At 37.8% G+C, this 22,289-nt stretch overlaps 1 protein-coding gene across 1 annotated transcript; it reads left to right on the top strand.

Moving 5' to 3' along the window:
• Positions 1-749: 749 nt before the first annotated feature.
• LOC111989572 (aspartyl protease family protein 1) lies at positions 750-22,080 on the top strand. The gene is made up of 10 exons (XM_024021368.2): positions 750-1,138; positions 1,237-1,378; positions 18,748-18,980; positions 19,729-19,953; positions 20,077-20,212; positions 20,305-20,378; positions 20,463-20,565; positions 20,649-20,700; positions 21,493-21,564; positions 21,670-22,080. The coding sequence occupies exons 1-10, from the start codon at positions 804-806 to the stop codon at positions 21,876-21,878; spliced, it is 1,581 nt and encodes a 526-aa protein (XP_023877136.2). The 5' UTR covers positions 750-803; the 3' UTR covers positions 21,879-22,080.
• Positions 22,081-22,289: the final 209 nt, after the last annotated feature.

Raw genomic sequence — 22,289 nt, forward strand, 5'->3', positions numbered from 1 at the left:
ACTTTTCCAGAAAAATTATAGGACATTATCCCGTAAAATAAAATAAAAAAGCTGCTAGTTGTAATAATAAACAATCCCCAGATAATATTTCTTGCTCATTACAATTTTTTTTTTTTTTTTGGGTCATTGATTTCTCTTTAACAACTTGAATGTTTTTCTTGGGGGCAGAAAAAATTGTGAGAACGTGAATGACTGGGTATTTTATTTGGCGAAGAAAACAATGACTGAATATTTAATAAAACACCCGCGGTTTCGTCCTCACTTTCGCACGACTTGCCTTTCACCAACGTAAGCGTCGACCAAACCAAACACCGGCCCCCAGCTCTCGATAGCTCTCTTTTCTCTCTCATTCAAAGACTATTTCTATGCCATCTTCTTGGTTTTGTTCTGATGAGAACGTGTCAACTTTCTTTCCCTACATAAACTAAAACTCTTCATAGTGCTCGATCATTCATGCTTTAGCTTTATTAATAGACCAAGTCTGGTTTTTTCTCTGAAAAGACTTCAAGCTAAGCAATGGCTTTGGTTTGGACCAGTACAGCTTCTTCATATTCATTGACTTCCGGATCATACATACTATTGGTATTGTTACTTCTGGGATTGAATTCCGGGAGCTGTAACGGGTTGGGGTCATTTGGATTCGACATTCACCACAGGTTTTCGGATCCGGTTAAGCAAATTCTGGGCTTTGAGGGGCTTCCAGAGAAAGGGAGCGTAGAGTACTATGTTGCTATGACTCACCACTTTAGCTTTATTAATAGACCAAGTCTGGTTTTTTCTCTGAAAAGACTTCAAGCTAAGCAATGGCTTTGGTTTGGACCAGTACAGCTTCTTCATATTCATTGACTTCCGGATCATACATACTATTGGTATTGTTACTTCTGGGATTGAATTCCGGGAGCTGTAACGGGTTGGGGTCATTTGGATTCGACATTCACCACAGGTTTTCGGATCCGGTTAAGCAAATTCTGGGCTTTGAGGGGCTTCCAGAGAAAGGGAGCGTAGAGTACTATGTTGCTATGACTCACCGAGACAGCATAATCCACGGCCGTCACCTTGCCGCCAGTAACAACCAGTCACCGGCGCTGCTCACTTTCGCTAATGGAAACGGCACCCTCCTCATCAACAATTTGGACTTGTACGATCCTTAAGAGTCACTCCTTTTTTTTTTTTCCTTGGAGTTCCTGTTCCTTTTCTTCTAACTTTGTTTCTTCTAAATGGTGTTGATATTTTCAGTTTGTATTATGCTAATGTTTCTGTGGGGACACCAAGTGTATCATATTTGGTAGCATTAGACACTGGCAGTAATTTGTTCTGGCTACCATGCGATTGTAACAATAGTACTTGCGTAACCAGCTTACCAACATCATCTGGACAGGTTTGTTATTTATTATCTATAACTTATAGACAATGATTTGCTACAAATTAAGTTGCAACAATTCTTACAAAAATTTACATTTGTTAATGCCTCAAATAGACATCTGTCTAGACTTATATTTAAATGAAACTTCTATATCAAGATTAATTTTTTCACCAAATGACCACTTGACATGTCACGTCCCAAACCCGATACCCGGATTTGTAACCATGACCGGCATGTTAATATCAAGCCTAAATCTGGTATTAACAAGAACCAGCTAAACTTTTTACAAAAGTTTTTAAAAAAGCTTCTCTCTTTCTTTTCATCATTGTTTCTTTACTTAAATTATATAACTTTTCACTTGACATTCAAAGCATCTATACTATACTTAAAGAATAACATAATCCATCAGTTACTCAAATTCTAAATTTCACATAATACATCTCTTAATACTTTAAGGTACATAACTTTCATTAGATCCTAAAATACACAATACGACAAAGCTAACCATCAAATGTTAATTTGGAATCTATATTTTTAAAACTAAAACCAGTTCCTTCCAAAACTTGACTAAGGCTTCTTCTACTCCAAAATAAAACCTGTTGGCCGAAAGAGTGGAAGGAGTGACCAACACAGCTCAGTAAGGGTAAGATACATAAGAATTTAATAAGAATGTATGTAAATCAAATCATTTCATTTTATAAATATTCAGATAGGAGAATATCATTTCATGCATAGTATTTTATACTTTTCATAATAATAACTTCTATGCTCTTCATAGGAAAATAATTGTTCTCATTTTTCTTATTGGAATAATATTACCAAAACCTTTCAGATTGAATTTCTTTCATTTCATACAAAGTCACCAAATATAATATTGATTGTTTAAAAACAATATATATGTATTCTCATTACAAAATAATCATTTTAACTTAAATCAGATAATTGGTAACTTTGTCTTAAACTAGGAACATCTTACCGAATAAGAAAACTTTTCTTTATAAACTTCTTATCGCAAAATATTATAACTTTCATGGTCATAAAACTTAGGGTGTGTTTAGTTGGGGTGAAAACAGGGAGGATGAAAAATAAAAAAAGGAAAATAGGGTGAAAAATGTTATTTTTCACTGTTTTGTTGAGGAAAGAAACTAGGGGAGACAGAAAATAGGGGAGAAAGTTTTCCCTCCGGGCCCACTTTTTTTATCCTCCTAAATTGTGAGGAAAATAAGGAGAGAAAAGTGATAAGAAATGCATTTTACACAAATGCCCCCACTCTATTACGCTCACCTACCCCTTTCACTTTTCCACTATTACATAACAAAGACATAGTAGTCAATTTATATAAACTATATTTATCATCCTCCCATTTTTCTCTCTAACCAAGTAAAAAAGTTTTTCATCCTCCCACTTTTTCACCCCTCCAACCAAACATACATGAGAGAAAACAAAATATTTTCTATCCTCCCACTTTTCCATCCTCCCACTAATTTTCCAACCTCCCACTTTTCCACTCCTCTAACCAAACAAACCCTAACGTTTCATCAAGAACAGATATCTAATAATTTTTTAACATAAACTTGAACTTTCATTATAAGTTTTATCTTTATAGAACACTAAAACATTTTCATAAGATTCTTTATCTTTAAAGTACAACAGAATTTGAGAAACTTTTATCTTTAAAGCACAGCTTTTCTTTTCATCAAAAACTTCTTCTTTCCATGAGAGCTTTTATCTCTTCACAATACATTTAAACAAAATCATTCTCTCATAATTAATAACATAATATAGCTGTTCATAAATAATGTGTGTACCCAAAACGAGATTAACAGACTGACTCGCTCTTAGGCTCACAATCTATTTGTGATGTGGGCTTTGGGTTTCCTACCTTGGGTGATTCTAGCTCAGAGACTTGACCCAATCTCGCCAACCTTGGTATTCCTTTCCTCTCTTTTTAATGACTCTGCTGCCCTCAACTCTAAGCTTCCTTCAGAACCTTTCACCAACCTTTTCTCTTCTTTAGCTTCTCATATTTATAGCCCAAGAATTAGTAGGGAGTTATGATTACTCTCATTGTTAGTGGAAAAGGGGGTCCAATGTCGTTAACCTTAAGTGGGCATTTAGTTAGGAGTGGGGTGTGGTAGGAGTGGATTGGAAGTGGTTCCCACTTTAGTATAAATGCTCGGCAGATACACTTCCCAAGGTGCAACTGGGCATCCAAAAGGCAATAGCCCTAAACCATTGTCTTCTTGCCCGGGAAGTGGCTTACCGAGCAAGGCCCAAGTGGTGAAGCTAGGTGCGTGCCAGCTAAGGTTATTTGCTCATTGACCTCGAGGCAACATGAGACTTGAGCTTGTAGCTATGTTAGGCTTGCGTTTGGGCCTTAGGTAGAGAGGATTTGGTGTTATGGGCTACACTGTTGAGTTAGGACCCAAGGCCCAAATGGGTCTAGGTATCTCAATGCCGTACAAATAGCATATTGGTTAGTCCATATTTGATAAATCTGTACTTATTTGGGAGGCTTCTAACACTACTGTGCTAAGCATCCAGCATTCTCTACAATGCCAGGTATTCCCACGATCATATCATAATACATATCTTTAACCATGGGGGTAGGTTGGCATCCTCCACAAGTTGGCCGTTACCAACAAGGACAAGTACAATAGAGCCAGTCCCACTTTTAATAGCCAATCAGATAACATTTACCATAAAAAGCCAGTAATTTAACCCCTACTAACTGAGTTTAGATCACCAAAGGACATAACTCGAAAACATTTAATACTTATACATCATATTGAAATTCATAGTTTGCATAACATTTCATAATAAGAGCATTTTCATTGTTCTCTTTAAATGTTCACGGAATTAGTAATAGCATCAATATGCTTAAATCATATACATAAAGTTTCGAGAACTCACAAACATATCTTTGTCTAAAACATAATTATATGTCATATCTCAAATTAAAAACCTTTTAATGCATAATAAACTTTAAAATAACCTCATGACTTACCAAATGCCCATATAACTTACCTCTTACCTGAAAGAAGAGGAACTCAGAGCCTAAAGTTGAAGGAGTTCAGACTTGGGTACTGTAAGGTTGAATTTAATCAACCACCGTGTTGGCTTTATTCCACGCCAAATTTTCTTGTATTTTAGCAATTAGTAACCCTGTATTTAGGTGGGAATCATGTAAGGCCAGTAAGTGAGAGAGTGTGAAGAGATTCTCAAGATTGTGCAAGGATGCAGAGACTCACGACTAAGACTCGCGGATAACTCACGACTGGCAAGCCGTCAAATGCAACACACGAGTGAAGTGTGCAGAGAAGATGAACAGTCACACCAGTTGGAGCATTATAGGACAAAAAGTTCAGCCTGACCATTCTGTTAGCTCGCGACTTGAACTCGCAACTCAGTCAAGTTGCGAGGCCAAGCCGCTAGCCAGCCCTATTTTGAAAAAATCTGACTCTTTACATTCTATTCTCACCCCAGTATAAATACTCTTTATACCTACAAAATTTAAAGAGCTTCCAGAGAGAATTTTGAGAGAGAAACCCTAAAGAAAAACAAGATTGATTCATCCACAATCTTTACATAGAGACTCCTTAAATTTCTCTATTCTCATCCTCTCCATTGTTACATCCTTGAGAGGTTCTTACCCAAATCCTTTTTTCACCATACCCACATCTATGAGAAGGCTATTTGGTGCTTTGGGAAGCAGTTAGGAAGGAACCAATGATTATTGGTTGATGCTATGGGCTATAGCGGAATCTGGTAAGTTAAAGAAGACAAAGGTTCAGCGTAACCTTGTTGGAGCAAGAAGTTTGGAGGGCTTAGGTACATTGGGTAGATTAGGCTTGGAGGGTCTTCTGTTGTTCATGTATCTCAACTTCATTCTTTAGTGGATTATTGACCGCTTGGAAGGCGGCGGAGAGGTTTTACGCCGAGAGTTTCGGTTTCCTCTTCGATAACACATCATTGTGTTGTCCTTGTGTTTGCATCTCTCTTCTCTTAATCTTTGCAATTTAATTTCTATTGTGAATGTGATTTTATTTGGTTTAGATTATTTATCAATTCTGGTATAAGCTTATATTCATTTTCCGCACATACATTGTTTGATATTAAGTTTGAATTGGTATTTTGTAAATTGGGGGTCTAAACGTTCATAGTGTTTTATACACTATTCGAACATTCTGGTACTGGTAACACCTAAACTAAAATCAAAACTTATTACTATCCATAATTCTTTATCATCAACTTACACATTTATCTCAAAGCCTATCTCTTAGAATCAAGAATCAATGAAATCCTAATCCCACCTCAACGAGGTTCTCCAAACACAAAATACATTCATCAAACAACATGATGTACCAAATCATAGAGAAACCATTGTTTTAATATTCATATTCAAATCATGTCAATTGGCTTTAAAATCAATTCAAAACATATTTGAGATTGGAAGCAATGGTGCATGCATAAACTTACACAAGGCAACATATAGCATGAAAAAACAACTTCATAAAAACAATAGTTGAATGATTTAGAACTCCTCTTTTAGAGTACTAAACCTTAAACCAAGTTATACAAAATCTATCTATGATCAAAACATACCAAAAGATAAGCATATTAAATTATAGATCAAAATATTCACCATAACTTTAAAATTAAATCCTCAAAGTCAGAGTTATTATTGACTGTTTACTGCTCATTTTAGTAGCATATGCCTCATTTGTAAAATATAAATGGGCTATCTATACACATCAAATCTTCATGAAATTTTACAGAACCACTCCTCTTTATGTCTAGTAAATACGACATCAATTTCAGAGTCAAAGCAGAAATCCACAATTTATTAAAAATCATACAAGACAAAATGCTCAAATCTGTCTTGCCAAAATTTCATGCAATTAGAAATTAAACAAATATTTTTATATTGATCCAATGGCTGTGAGACCACTTCCATTTAAACAATATGTATCTTAGCATTCATAAGAACTACTCCTAGCATCCTAATTCACTGTATACAATTTAATGAATGATTTATCATGTATAAAAATAAAATCTGTTACAGTGACAACTTTACAACATTTTTTTGTAAATTCACAAACAATTATCAAACGATGGTATTCTCATATAGGGATTTTTATATACTCATTAGACATGTCAAAAAACACTTATATACAGTCATTTAACCATTTATAATAAAATTAAATACAAAGTACATCAGAAGTACTCATCCTAACTTTTTCTTACTTCCTTAATCATATACAGTCATTAATTAGTAAAAACCCTAATCTACCTTCAACAAATCACCAACATAGTTTCAAAACTTCTTAAAACAACATATATATATATATATATAGACTTACAAATTCATAATTTCTTAATTTTACAATCCACAAATTTTAGCTTCTAACAATCATATTAGAGAACATAGAAGTGAAACTAAAGCAAACCATACCACCATTAAAATACCCATAACAGAAAATAAACATATATACTTACCCACAACTGAAGTTAAAACTTTAGTAAGAGTTTGATTCCTTCTTAGAGAAAGATATATGGTTTTGGTGAGAGAGGAATGGCTATTGGTGAGAAAGTGAGAGAGAGGTGCTGCCGAATAGAAAAAAGAAAGAAGATGAATAGAAAAGAGCAAAGAAAGAAGAACAAAGAGTCTTCTGGTACAGCCAAGAAAAGATAAGGGAAATATCTTGGGTGGGGCATGTGTTGGTCAAGAGAAAGAGGGTTGATGGGTCACCCTTTGGACTTTTTTTTAAATTTACTCCCCTCCCCCCTCTTATAAGCTTCTACTCTAGAAAGGCCCAAACAACAATATAACTTTGCATATAAACTGTAGGGACCAGATTTTGGACACTTCTTCAGGTTGAGAGAGTGGACCCAAGCCCAGCTTGCCCTTCAATGAGTTTATAGAGAGTGGGCTTAAGAACTAGGCCCTAGTAAGGGGTACAACTGCCCTGCATGGTTGCATGTGGATTTATCAACTTAAACATGGATTGGGATGCACAATGATGCTCCTCGGACTGGTCTTCCGAGCCTTGATGTTCTTATTACTTTTTTTAAGATCGATTACAAAAGTTCAGAGGGCACAGGTCACTACAGAACTTCTTAATGCCGATCTCCCCTCCCCTTTCAGGAGAGACTCCTTACCTTATATACCTCTCTAAACTGATCCTAACCCTCCATTTGTTGATCAGTTAGGCCACCACTTGAGAGCCTGTCCCATCAGCCGCATCCCCATTCTTCTAGTGGGTTGCAGTACCCAAGACAGCACTGTTCAGGAGTCCTGTCCTCATTAATGCGGCCAGGACGTTAGTTAAAGGCATTCAATGCAGAGGTGACAGCTCGCCTAAGGTTGCTCCTTCACCGTGCTCCCATTGCCGACGCGTGGCACTGGACCCTTTCCTCCTCGGATATTCAAGAAGACCCCTCTTTGGTGGGGTAGTGCTCGTGTTTTTTCGAGGTCTCGGATGCCCGAGGACGGGGCCATCCTCGGATATGTTCCTCGGGAGCCGGTCCTCGCGCTTTCATCCTCGGACCCCTTATGTATCCTCGGCGCGGGCCCCTGGGCCTGGCTTGGAGTGGGCCAAGGCTGCCTGATTTTCTGGCCCCACAGAAACCCTTACCTTAATTACTAAATTAAACACCAACGACTATATATCTAATAACTTAACCACTTAATATAGTTTTGTACATACTTAGTATATATTTATAATACAAATAACCCTTCATTTTTTTTTTTATAATCTTTACAATTCTTATTCAAAGGCATTATAAAATAGTATGGTTATTAAATAATCTACTATTAATTATAAAAAGGAAGTGGCTTAAAATAATAATTAGCTACTCAAACACATTGTTTAACTATAAAGTTGGGTCGGGGTGTTATATGACATGGCTGCATTTTACAGGAGTTGTTACAACTTAGTTTGCAGCAAATCCCCTTTCCCATAACATATTTGCTTGGACTCATGGATTTCTAATCTTTGAATTATATTTTTACTTCCACTCAGTTTGTTTTGACGATAATATTTTCTAGAAAATGAGTCGTTGTTCAAAAAGTATTTTTTATAAAACTATCTTATTTTCTTATGTTTGGTGGCAACCTTAAATGAGTTGAAAAACAATCTACTAACTTCCCTTATTTAGCTTGTTGTGAAATAAAATTATTTTCCAAAAAAATTTAGTAGAAAACAAGCTCTAAAAATAAATTGTATATTTTTAGTTGACTAAAAATAATTTTTCTTTTACTCATTTTTTTCAAATACTACCAAACACTGAAAAGCGGAAAACTATTTTTACACAAAATTTTTCATTGAAATAAATGGAGCGTTCAAGTACTCCTATTTGGAATCATTTATTGTGTCATTGTGATATCTTTTTCTTCTAAAAACTTTGTGTATATATATATATTGCTTTAAAAGAATGACAACCTAAGAAGTTAAAAAATAAATAAATTACATATAGGACAAATAGAAAAAACCAATATTTTATAATATAAAAAGTCTAAAAGCAACCCATCAGAGGTTGCAAAATTGTGTAAAATACAAAAAGTGGTTAATTTTACACATTTGAACCAAAAAAACACCAACATCAGTGCTTACAAAATTGTGCATATATACAAAAGTACTACAGTAACTGTGTATATATGCATGGTTACTGTAACTTTTTACATATTATTTAATTTTTTTTTTTTTTTTTTTTGGTGGTGAAAAACTGATTCATTAAAAACTAAGAAATAGAGACAAGCTCTATACAGACCCTATTAAAACCCATCCAATAGAGGTCATCCTCAACAACATCAATTAAGTCCACAGGCGGACTATCAAAAGTAGAAAAATCAGCATCTATACAATAGCTCATCCTAGCAAGACTATCCGCACACCTGTTCGCCTAACGGAAGCAATGCTTAATACAAACGTGTGGTATGTGAGAGATCAAGAGTCTGCAATCATCCAATAAAGGAGATATGATGTTATTAACATATGAGGGGTTTCCTAAGGCATCCACAATAGACTTGGCATCAAGCTCAGTTTCAAGAGAAGTAATGTTGAGGTTGCTGCATAGAAGCAGGCCCTCCCTTAATCCCCACAGTTCAATGGCAAAGCTATTTGTCATGCCAATACTCCTACTAAACCCAATAACCCACCTGCCTACATCATCCCTGACCACCCCTCCACAACCTGCCAAACTAGTGTTGCTACAATAGGAGCCATCTGTGTTGAGTTTCCACCAGCCTTGTACCGACTTCTCCCATCTAATCCTCATCATGACATTACGGGTCAGCAACCTTGGAGAGGAAAGCCAATGATAGAATTCTAAGGCTTGATTAACAATCATCAAAGCAAGCTTTGGGTTCGTGCTTTTACCATTGAAAACCAAGTTGTTTCTACTCTTCCAAACATTCCACACAGCAAAAGGAAAAGCAACTTTCCAAGGCGGGTGAGTAGCACCTAAATTGTGCTTAAGTTTACTATTTAACATCAGCCAATCCTAAAGGTTGCTCCTCTAAAAAGCTTGATTAGTTGGTAAGACCCCCAGCTGGTTCCACAAGCCTCTTAACAGTGGGTAGTCCCTAAGTGCATGCAAAATGCTTTCAGCTCCTTCCTGGCATAAAGGGCATGTAGTATCATGACTAAAACCCCTCCTTTTAAGGCAAACCTTAACTCCAATGCTATTATGTACGCATTTCCATAGAAAAGTTTTAATCCTTGGAAGAGTATTCACTTTCCAAATCCAATGCGCTGAGAAAGTTTCTGTACATTCAGCCCCCATGGCAATCCTATATGCACTTTTCAAATCAAAGGTGCCTTTGGGAGACCCTAACCAAGCCAACTTATCAACATTTCTACTCAAAATCATCATTGGGGTAGCTTGAATAAACCTTTTAACATCTAGGGGCAACTCAAAGGGGATCTTTCCCCAATCCCAACCTGTATCTGTCATAAAATCTTTAACTTCTAGATGACTAGCCTCCCTTGTGATAGGACCCTAAATTAACTCTCTAAGAGAACCTCTATTTGTCCACTTATTTTGCCACACATTTAGCCCACTGTTTCTACCAGCTAGCCACCTGCTACCCTTATTGAAAGTATCCATACCTTTTTTCACAGCAACCCATATGTGGGAACAAGGAAGCCTATTGGCATTTGCAACCACTCTTCTACTGTGATTGCAATATTTCAGCTTTAACACTCTAGCCCAAGGGGCCTCCTTTTCAGTATAGAGTCTCCAATTAAGCTTGGATAAAAGAGCTATGTTCTTGCCCTTCGCTGATTAAAGCCCAAGCCCCCCTTCCTCCTTAGACTTTATCACCTTATCCCAACCAACCCAATGCATCTTCTTGGCTGCCTTCGTCAATCCCCAAAGGAAATTTTGGTTAACTCTATCTAACCCATCCAAAATTCTGCCAGGCAAATAAGTACACTGCATAACATACGCAAGTATAGCAACCAAAGAAGCTTGAATGAGAACAGTCCGCCCTGCCGAAGAGAGCATGTTAGCCTTCCAACCCGAATGTTTTTTCTTTACTCTATCAAGGATGAAATTATACTCCTGAGATGAAGAGCCAGGATGCTTTAGAGGAAAACCTAGATATTTCCCCAAGAAAGGAGTGGACGCAAAACCAAGTATGTCACATGGTGATTCCCTTGTGTCTCTATCTAGATTTGGAGAGAAATAAACTCTCGACTTAGCTTCACTCACAGATTGTCCAAATAATTCACAAAACTCATAAAGAACATCTCTAATGGCGGAACAATTAACCCAATCCGCTTTAGCGAAGAAGATGAGATCATTCGCAAAAAGAAGGTGAGAGAACTCAAAACCACTTTGAGAGGCTTTGACTGGCTGCCATGTCTTCATATTACACTTCTCTTCTATTAGCTGCCCAAGATAATTCATGCAAATGATGAAAAGGTATGGAGAGAGTGGATCCCGTTGCCTTATCCCTCTCGAAGGTAAGATCAGATCTAGGGCTCCCCTATTAAAAAGGATGGAAGTGGGTACCGTCGACACACAACTCATTATGACATCTATGAGCTTCATGGGAAAATTAATCCTATCAAGCATGTTTCGAGTAAAACCCCACTTAAGCTTATCATAAGCTTTCTCCAAATCTATCTTCAAAGCCATGTACTCTGTCCTCCCTTTCTTCTTCCCAAGGGAATGAATTATCTCTAGAGCAATGATGACATTGTCAATACCTTTTCTCCCCGGGACAAAGGCCATTTGTAAGGGAGATATAAGCTTATCCAAGAAAGGTCTCAACCTAGCCACAATAATCTTGGTCACCACTTTATACACCGTATTACAAAGGCTAATAGGTCTAAAATTTTCTAATGTCTTAGGGCCTTGGATCTTAGGAATCAAGGCAATAAGAGTTTTATTTTAAGTGCTCAGACATTTTCCCACTCCTAAAAATCTGCTTAACTTCCTCAACCATTAAGCCTCCCACTACCGGCCAAAATTTTTTGAAAAACCCCACATGCAGCCCATTTAGACACAGGGCTTTAAAAGGTTTTAAAGACCACAAGGCAGCCTTAATTTCTTCTTCAGTAACCTCTCCACCGATGCTCTCTCTATCCCCATCCGAAAGTCGAACTAGACAATGCAAAGTGATAGGGTCTTCCCTTAAAGTACTTTCGTGAGATGTTGAGTATATCTCATTGAAACCCCTTCTAATAAACTCTTTAATATCGCTTTCCTTATGAATCCACTCCCTCACTGCATTTTTTATCGCCATGATCTGATTCATTTTCCTCCTAACCAATGTCGAAACATGGTAAAAGGCTGTATTGCGATCGCCCTGGACCATCCAATTAACCCAAGACTTTAAAGCCCATAACTCCTCCTCTTAATTGAAAATAATGTCAAGATCCCTAAGGAGCTCCTCTTCCAACTTAAGAAGAAAACTAGAAGGTTTGATAGCAATAGCCCTCTGAATACCATTGATCCTCGCCAGCAGAATTTTCTTCCTTATAAAAATGTTCCCGAACTGATTCTTATTCCAAGCCATAACATTCTTAGTGAAGCTATCAACGGCCTCAACAAGATTATTTGCACCTCCCCACGCTTTAGAGACAACGTCAGGGAAGGTAGGGTCTAACAGCCAGCATGTTTGGAACCTAAAAGGCCTCTTCTTCCCACCGCTTACCCTTGGTTGCATCTCTAACAAAACAGGGTAGTGATCAGAATGATACCTAGGAAGATGGGTAATTTTTGCATCCGGGTATAACAAGCACCATTGAGGATTCTCAAAGAACCTATCTATCCTCTCCTGAATCAAAGCTTGAATTTCCCTTCTATTGGTCCAAGTATACCGAGGCCTCACAAAGCCGATATCTATGATATTGCATTTATCTAAACACTCCTTGAACAAAAGAGACTTGTTCACACTCACAACTCTACCCCCAAATTTATCATAATTTAACAAAGGTTCATTAACGTCCCCTGCTATAACCCATGACATATTGTGAAGGTCTACTACTTTCATGAGATTATTCCATGAAATGTGCCTTTCAACATTCCTAGGACTAGCGTACACAACAGATAAAAGCTAAATTACATTAGAAATTCGTACCTTAACCGTGCAGTGAATTTCTTGCTCAGTGCTGGCCAGATGGCCAACATCAACTCTATCTGAATTCCACATCACCCATACTCCACCAACAAACCCAATTGTGTCAGTGCGGATAGCTCCATCAAAAGGAAGCCTTTCAGTAATTTCCCTTCCTTTGCTACCCCCAACTCAGGTCTCCATTACCACCAGAATAGCCGGATTATGATTTTGAACTAGCTCCCTAACACGCTTCTGAAAGGAGGGCTTTGAAGCACCTCTACAATTCCAAATGATACAATTCATAAGGAAATAATGATCTTGTAGTGACCCAAAAATGGGGGTCTTGCATTCCATGGAATCCCACATTACCTAGGGAAGTACATGAGAATATGTTTATAAGGCATGAGCTCCTTTCAATGTGTAGAGGCCTTTTCCCCACTGCTGTATACTTTGGGGAAGAACAAAATCGTGATGGATATGAGTCCCAAAACGAACAATATCTACATAGTTGGGGCGGGGTCGTTACAGATGCTGTAATGGGAAATAAAAGAGGGGTGAGATAACTCAATAAGTGGAATTCACTAACATTGGGGTGTGGGAACAAACCTTCAAATAAAGAATTCTTACAACAATTTCATAACTTGTAACTCATCAATATTTATCATTAAATATTTCATGTAAAAGAAAAAAAAAATTTATATTGTGAGCCATCATAATATATACATATATACCAATACCATCAAATACATAGTTTCCAAGGCTTTACTCGTGGTCAACGTTTACGCTCTATTGACAGGGTTGTGCTGTCCCCTTTTTTGGGACTGGAACCTCCTTTTCATCCCTTTTCTTAAGGGTGGCTCCTTTGGAACCTAAAGGTGCACTCCCTTGCTAAGGAGCTTCCTTTTTGGATCCTTAATAGTATACTCCCTTATTAAGGAGCTATCAAATGTGCACTATCCCCTTTTCTAGGACCGTCCCTTACTAAGGACTAGCGGCAGTATGATTGGATTAATCAAAATCATTTAATTTTCAGAGTCATGCCCTAACCAGAAGTGTGGATCCCACACATGAGGACGCGTGTGCTCGTAAGGGGGGTGGATTGTAGTGACCCAAAAATGGAGGTCTTGCATTACATGGAATCTCACATCACCTAGGAAAGCACATGAGAATGTGTTTATAAGGAATGAGCTCCCTTCAATGTGTAGAGGCCTTTTCCCTACTGCTGTGTGCTTTGAGGAAGAACAAAACTGTGAGGGATATAGGTCCCGAAGCGGACAATATCTACATAGTTGGGGCGGGGTCGTAACAGATCTGGGTTCGAACAATCATCAGCGGGAAACCCCAACATCTCCTTCCCCTTCAAAGTCCATTTGATCCGCACCTGCTGCAAGACCCTTACTCCCATCACTTGAAGAGTAGTGAACAGATTGAATACCTGTATCAGCTTCATGTGTTCCTTCTCTGGTGCCGGAACATCCGCCAGGAAACCCCCGCCAAATTCTCACTATTTTCCATACTAGTTTGGATAGAATCAGCCCCCTCCCCCTCTTTCACACTCTTCTTCCAAGCCTTTCTGAGCTAAAATCAAGTTAGGCTTGCACGACTCACGGCCAACCTGTTCACCATAATTTTCACCACTACTCCCTCTTCGATTCTGACCCATCTCTGACCCGACAATGACAACAAATTTAAAATCTCCAGCGTTGCTTACTGGGTTGTGGAGACAACTTTCTCTTAATCTCCCTATTCGGCCCACTGGAACCAGCAACCCTCTCCATGCCAGCCTATATCCTTCTATTTGCATCCTGGTAACCGTTATTCCTCAGTTCCTAAGCCAACCCTTGGTCAAGTAAAGACCCACCACTTCTCTAAGTTTTTGTTTCTTTCTTCCTGTGTGCCACGACCACCCATGGCCCATACAATCCTTCATGCACGTCCTTACGTACGGCATCGTAATCCTTGTCATGTGGTCCAATCTTTACCTCAGCGTTGTCAACACCATGCACAATGTGTGAGCTTACTCCTCCAACGCTTGCACCTCCCAACTCCACTTCCTCACACAGCGACACCAACCTAACAACAAAAGGATAGCCCTCTCTTTTATGACCCATTCTCCCACACTCAAAACATAAATTATGAATACCTTCATAGGTAACGGATTGTTGAAACTTTCCTATCATCACCGTAGCGATAAGCAACTTATCCACATCAACTTGGATACACAACCTTGCAAACTTGCCTCTAGTTTCAGTCGCAGTAAATGTATCAATCCTTAACACATTGCCAATAGCCTTTCCAATATGTTGGAGTGCCTTGGCATTATAATATTCAATTGGTAACCCACTAAGTCTTATCCAAACTACAATGGAAGACACATTGGTTGATTCAGGCTTGAAATCTAGTGCCCATGGTCTGAGCGAGAGGAAATGGTCACCTATAGATCAAAGGCCTTTCTTCAAAACATTCTCAAAATCCTCTCTCAGTGACAACCTTGTGAGGAAGAAGCCATGCTCTAAATCTACCACGTCCAAACACCCTACTGGCTTCCACATAGACAATAGTTTCGCTTGAAGGAAATTTAATCCAACAGCTCTGCCGTATACTTTCACAATCAGAGCCCTCACCCATGGTCATCAAATCTCCTACTTTAATTCCTTTAAAAACTTCATAGCTACCATACCTTGCCTGAGCGCTTCCACTTCATCATCCGACTCGGCATCGTCATCCATGAACTCCTCAAAACAAAAAGCTTGTGTGTATGCCCCTGGTATCTCACCCATAAGTTTGTCTTTGAAAGAAGCATTTTGGTCACCACCCCCCCCCCCCCCAACTATTTTCCATACTGGTTCGGATAGAATCAGCCCCCCCCCCCCCACTTTCACACTCTTCTTCCACGCCTTCCTGAGCTAAAATCAAGTTAGGCTTGCACGACTCACGGCCAACCTATTCACCATAATTTTCACCACTACTCCCTCTTCGATTCTGACCCATCTCTGACCCGGCAACGGCAACAAATTTAAAATCTCCAGCGTTGCTTGTTAGGTTGTGGAGACAACTTTCTCTTAATCTCCCTATTCGGCCCATTGGAACCAGCAACCCTCTCCATGCCAGCCTATATCCTTCTATTTGCATCCTGGTAACCGTTATTCCTCAGTTCCTAAGCCAGCCCTTGGTCAAGTAAGGACCCACCACTTCTCTGGGTTTTTGTTTCTTTCTTCCTGCGTGCCACGACCACCCATGGCCCATACGATCCTTCATGCACGTCCTTACGTACGGCATTGTAATCCTTGTTATGTGGTCCCATCTTTACCTCAGCATTGTCAGCACCATGCACAATGTGTGAGCTTACTCCTCCAGCGCTTGCACCTCCTAACTCCGCTTCCTTACACGGTGGCACCAACCTAACAACAAAAGGATAGCCCTCTCTTTTATGACCCATTCTCCCACACTCAAAACATAAATTATGAATACCCTCATAGGTAACTGATTGCTGAAACTTTCCTATCATCACCGTAGTGATAAACGGCTTATCCACATCAACTTGGATACACAACCTTGCAAACTTGCCTCTAGTTTCAGTCGCAGTAAATGTATCAATCCTTAACACATTGCCAATAGCCTTTCTGATATGTTGGAGTGCCTTGGCATTATAATATTCAATTGGTAACCCACTAAGTCTTATCCAAACTGCAATGGAAGACACATTGGTTGATTCGGGCTTGAAATCTAGTACCCATGGTCTGAGCGAGAGGAAATGGTCACCTATAGACCAAAGGCCTTTCTTCAAAACATTCTCAAAATCCTCTCTCAATGACAACCTTGTGAGGAAGAAGCCATGCTCTAAATCTACCACGTCCAAACACCCTATTGGCTTCCACATAGACAATAGTTTCGCTTGAAGGAAATTTAATCCAACAGCTCTGCCGTATACTTTCACAATCAGAGCCCTCGCCCATGGTCATCAAATCTCCTGCTTTAATTCCTTCAAAAACTTCATAGCTACCATACCTTGCTTGAGCGCTTCCACTTCATCATCCGACTCGGCATTGTCACCCATGAACTCCTCAAAACAAAAAGCTTGTGTGTATGCCCCTGGTATTTCACCCATAAGTTTGTCTTTGAAAGAAGCATTTTGGTCACCAGCCCCCCCCCCCCAGCAAAGCTAGGAGATGAAAAACCCGAGCTTTGGCCTTCACAGAAGCCAGCATGATTGACATTTTTAACTTTCTTATTGCTACGGGCAAGTTCCTCTTGTTCTTTGATGGAAAGAGAGCGTCCAGAGAGCATTTTTTTTCTTTACTTCAAGCTATTATTATTGTTAATAATAATAATATTTTTTTTTCTCTCCCCTCACATTCTCTCTCTTCCCCTGACTCTTTCCTCAACCCATAATCTCTGCAATTGATAACTCAGCATTGCCAATATCAGTTTTCCCAGCACCACCACCCACATCACTGTAACCCAACATTGACAACCACACAGATCGACCACCGCAAACAGGCTAACCACCACAACTAAGTACTGCCAACCACACACAAACCCACCACCACAACACGAACACACCACAAAATCAAACATACCCGCACATGGACAAACCACAAAATCAACCAAAAATTGAACACACCCCCACATGGACATATCAACAAAGACAGAGAGAGCATTTTTGTGAACTTGTGGCTATGAGTTGGTGCTTGGGTCGACTAGAACGATGCTTATGGATCGTGGATCGGTGCTTGTGGATCGTTAATTGTGGATCATGGATTGGTGATTGTGATGCTTGTGGATTGTTGCTTGTGACCATGGGGGAGAGAGGGAGAGGCGATTTCAACCAAGAGGGGGGGGGGGTAGGGAGAGGCGAGTTTCATCATAGAGGCAGCGGTGTGAATGAAGAAAGAGAGTTTTAGAGGGGGGGGGGGTAGGGAGAGGCGAGTTTCATCATAGAGGCAGCGGTGTGAATGAAGAAAGAGAGTTTTAGATGGGTTAAAAAGTGACTAATGTGGGTGTTTTGTAAAAGTGAGTGTGTAAAATAGAAAAAAGTTTTTTTTTTTTTGGCAAAATGGACAAAAATTTTACATCCATTAATGCGGATGCTCTAAGATATCTAGAAATAGTGATTTAGTGGAATAACTTGCTCTCTTTAAATAGAAGAATCCAATTAAGTTTAAAAATCTCCACTTCCCATTGTACTACTAAATTTTTTTTAAAAAAAGGGTCTAAGGTATTGGCTTTAAATGGAACGGTTTGTTGAGATTTTCAATATTGTGATTAGGCTTCTAAGTTCTAAGGTATTGCCTTTATTAAATCTAGTTAAAATTGTTGGTAAAAATATAAGACATTAGTCGTTTTATAATTAGAAAAGTCAATGATTTTGTTAGAAGAGGTTCTAATTGAGGCATGGAGATCATGTACGACTCTTTGAGAAGATTTAAGCCATATGCAGTGGTCAAAATCAAAAACCAATAACACAAACCTTTCTCTTAAACTTCTCTCCTCCAAGATATAACAACCTAATTGTTTGACAAAGCCTAATCATCATACCTCTACCTCTCCCATGTTCGTGGAATTGACCCATTTCTTGCATCCAACACTAAGAGTCCTATAACACCATCAATTATAAATTAACTTAGATTCTTTCCTAATTAATATGGGAATAGGTTATTTACTGAAACAATAACTTCCCACTAGAACTTAATTAACCCCTGAAACTCATACCTTTTTTAATTCAGTCAACCATTTTTTTACCAAAATCAAAATTTTCATTTATTCATTTTAATATTAAAATGCAATAACAATTAATCTTTTTGCCAAGCAGGTAGTAAACTTCAACATCTACAGTCCTAATGCATCATCAACAAGCAATAAAGTTTCTTGCAACAGCAGTATCTATTGCGATCCAAATCAATGTCCTTCAACTAATAGCGAATGTGCATATGAAATTCTGTATTATTCAAACATGTCATCATCTGGAATCTTGGTAGAGGATGTTTTGCACTTAATTACAGATGATGATCAATCAAAAGTTGTAGATGCTCCAATCACTTTAGGGTAGGTTATTTTTCATTGCTTTCCTAGCTACCAAAATCTTTGGAAGAAATATTGTTTCAAGTGAACATCATACTAATTATATATCGTAAGCAATATCATTTCACAACAAAAAAAACTAATTCTATAGCAGTGGTTTTTTCCTAGCGGTAGTTTTGAAGACCGCCACTATAGGAGACCTAATATGGCACTTTTAGGAATTGCCACAATAGGTAGTTTAACGTCAGCATTTTCCAAACCACTACTATAGGTACTCTATTGTAGCACTTTCAGAAACTGCCACAATATATTAAACAATTGTTAGTTAAAATGAAAAAATTATGGAATAGCTGATATTTCAGTAAATATCAATCATTTGGATGATAAATTTAGAGTTTGATATGGTGCTTTCCCTCTTCAAATAAGTGTAATCATTGGTGAGGGTTATCAAAGTGTTTTATTGCCTTAGACTTACTGAAACACCTTAGGGGAGGTAGGTTATCTCGGGATTATCATGATATCAAACACTTTTAGAGGGTTGGTGATATTACTAGAAAAAAAATTAATGTCTTTAGTATGGTCATTAAGGAAAAAAAAAAAATCATCATTGGTGGGCCAGCATTACTTTTTCTTTGATAATTTGATAATTAGGGGTGAGGGGATCTAATCATTGAAGTTGCTTCTTGTTAATACCTCCTAGTCAGATCATTTCGGCAAATTTTCATTAATTTCTGTGTAACCCTTGTGATCTAACCCTTTCATTTGGTTTCAGTTGTGGTAAAAATGAGACTGGTATTTTTTTGAGTGGATTTGCACCAAACGGTCTACTTGGGCTTGGAACTGATGACTTATCTGTTCCTAGCATCTTAGCAAGTAAAGGGCTAGGTCCAAATTCTTTTTCCATGTGTTTTGGATCTGATGGGATTGGGAGAATAAATTTTGGAGACAATGGCACCTCGGAACAAAAAGAAACACCATTCATTGTCTCGCACACATAGTAAGTTGTCACTTCTTAATTTTGTAAATGCTGAAGAAAGATTATTTAGTTTATCAAGAAAACTGTCTTTGACTAGAACCTCATGCTGCTTGCACTAATTTTCCCTTGTAAACTTGTTACCAGTCCAACTTATAACATTAGCATCACTCAAATAAATGTTGGAGTGAATGTTTCTAAGATGGAGTTTAGTGCAATCTTTGACTCTGGTACATCGGTTACACACCTAACGGACCCAGCTTATACATTTATTTCTAAAACTGTAAGTAATTTAAATGACAACTTTTAGTTTTATATATCATTGGAACTTCATCTTATGGCAAATGAATGTATGTGATTCGTGTTACTTTGCAGTTCAATTCCCAAGTCACAGAAAAGCGAAATTTATCAAATTCCCAAATTCCTTTTGAATACTGTTATGACTTGAGGTATTTGGGGAAAACCTATTCTTATTTTGTATTGGTTTTCTCTTTTCAACTCTTAACCACTAATTAGCTCCACTTTAATTGTAGTGCAAATCAAACCTCACCTATGATCCCTATAATGAATCTGACAATGAAAGGTGGAGAACAATATTATCTCACTAATCCAACAACAGAAGCGTTCTCTTCAAAGGTGTGTCGTCGCACTTATTAGTGCTTAATTTAAGATCTTATTCTTGCCTATGTTATGCTGAAAATTGATGTTGTGGTCTCCAGGGTGGATATTGTCTAGCTATTCTCAAAAGTACAGATATAAACATCATAGGACGTAAGTATATATTTATCAACGACTACCCTGATTATAAACCAGTTTGTCTTGATAAAATTTCATTTTCATGCTTTATTTTGAAATTTTCCATTTGTGCATTCATTCCTTTATAAAGAGACTATCAGACAGAGAAAACAATTAAAGTTTGGATGCTTTACTTAACCTTACTTTATTTGCAACTTTATTGATTATGAATTATGAAGTTGATAAAAAGCAATAAAGTATTTGAGTTTTCTTATTCTTTTCTGGGAGAACAATATTACATAATTTCTAGATTGATGAATGTGATTTCTTGGGGTGGGTAAATTGCAACTTTTTGGTAAATAGGTCAGATCTACATATTTCAATCATCTTGTGTCCAATTAATATTAAATTTTCTAAATCATTACTATATTAACCCTTTTAATTAAGTGATCTCATCCGTGTTAAACCAACATTTCCACAATATGGCTAAAAAACATTATGCCAAGAATCCTATTAGCTGTCTCTAACTTAAAATTTTTTAAGTTTATATAGTAACACATTATCAATGGGAGGTTTAAACAACAGGAAGCTATTCATGGTTGGCTCCACTCTATGTTTTAAATAAGACTTTGGCAGGTGCAGAAGAAACCGCAAACATGGTTTTCATATAATCATTGCACATAGAACAAGCTACTATTTTCAACTTCTATTTTGGGAAAACCAACACCTGGATTTTCATGGTCTCTTATGTCATTTAGCTATTATGTGTCCTAACATGTTTAAATTGAGAATTTCAACTTACAATATGGTTTTATTTATTTTATCCAGAAAACTTTATGACTGGTTATCGCATAGTTTTCAATCGCGATAAGATGATCATAGGTTGGAAGCCATCTAACTGTGAGTTAATTCAACTTTTTCTTTATATTGAATTTCAATATGCGTGTCAATTTTTTCTTTTCCTATTGAATTCATTATGACCATAAAGAGACATGGTGCCCACAGGTTACAATGATTCAAATTCGAACACTTTCTCTATCAGCCCATCGCACTCTCCTGCTGCCTCACCTAGCAGTCCGTCAGTCTCTCCTGCTACCTCTCCTGCTCTTGCCGTCAGTCCACAAGCAAAAGCTCCATCTAGTCATTCACCCAAGTTGAAGGCTTGTACTTGCACAATCATGATGATTTTTGTTTCATTCTTAGCTATTGTTTGATATCTTTTTATTTGGCGAGACTTTCTCGACCCTAGTATCATTATTTGTATTGAATTTAAAAGTTAACTCAAAAGAAATTGGAACCATCAATAGCTCACTAATTTTCTTGCTATATAAGTCCGTTTGGACTATATGTTTGTAATATCTACAATCATTTTTTTGGCAAGCTTCTTATTTAGTATGTTTGTAATATGTTTGAACGTGTTCTCTGGCAAGCTTCTTATTTAGTATTAATAGAGCGGGAAATATGCTCTCATTGAATAGATACCAAATAGTACTATTTTATTTTCTTGGTGACCAAACAGCTTCGTTTTAGGAGTTCTTCCTGTTCCTTTTCTACTAATTTTTTTTAAATGGTTTTGATATTTCAGTTTGTACTATGCTAATTATTAGGTTCTAAGGAATTAGGAA

Source organism: Quercus suber, unplaced genomic scaffold (genome assembly GCF_002906115.3).
Source record: "Quercus suber isolate HL8 unplaced genomic scaffold, Cork oak 2.0 scaffold_1018, whole genome shotgun sequence".
NCBI classification, from domain to species: Eukaryota; Viridiplantae; Streptophyta; class Magnoliopsida; order Fagales; family Fagaceae; genus Quercus; species Quercus suber.

Excerpts from the sequence above, each read along its gene's own strand:
- LOC111989572 (XM_024021368.2), top strand. The coding sequence starts at position 804 with ATGGCTTTGGTTTGGACCAGTACAGCTTCTTCATATTCATTGACTTCC. Across the intron at positions 19,954-20,076 it reads TTCATTGTCTCGCACACATA|TCCAACTTATAACATTAGCA; the intron begins GTAAGTTGTCAC and ends ACTTGTTACCAG. Across the intron at positions 20,701-21,492 it reads AGATATAAACATCATAGGAC|AAAACTTTATGACTGGTTAT; the intron begins GTAAGTATATAT and ends TATTTTATCCAG.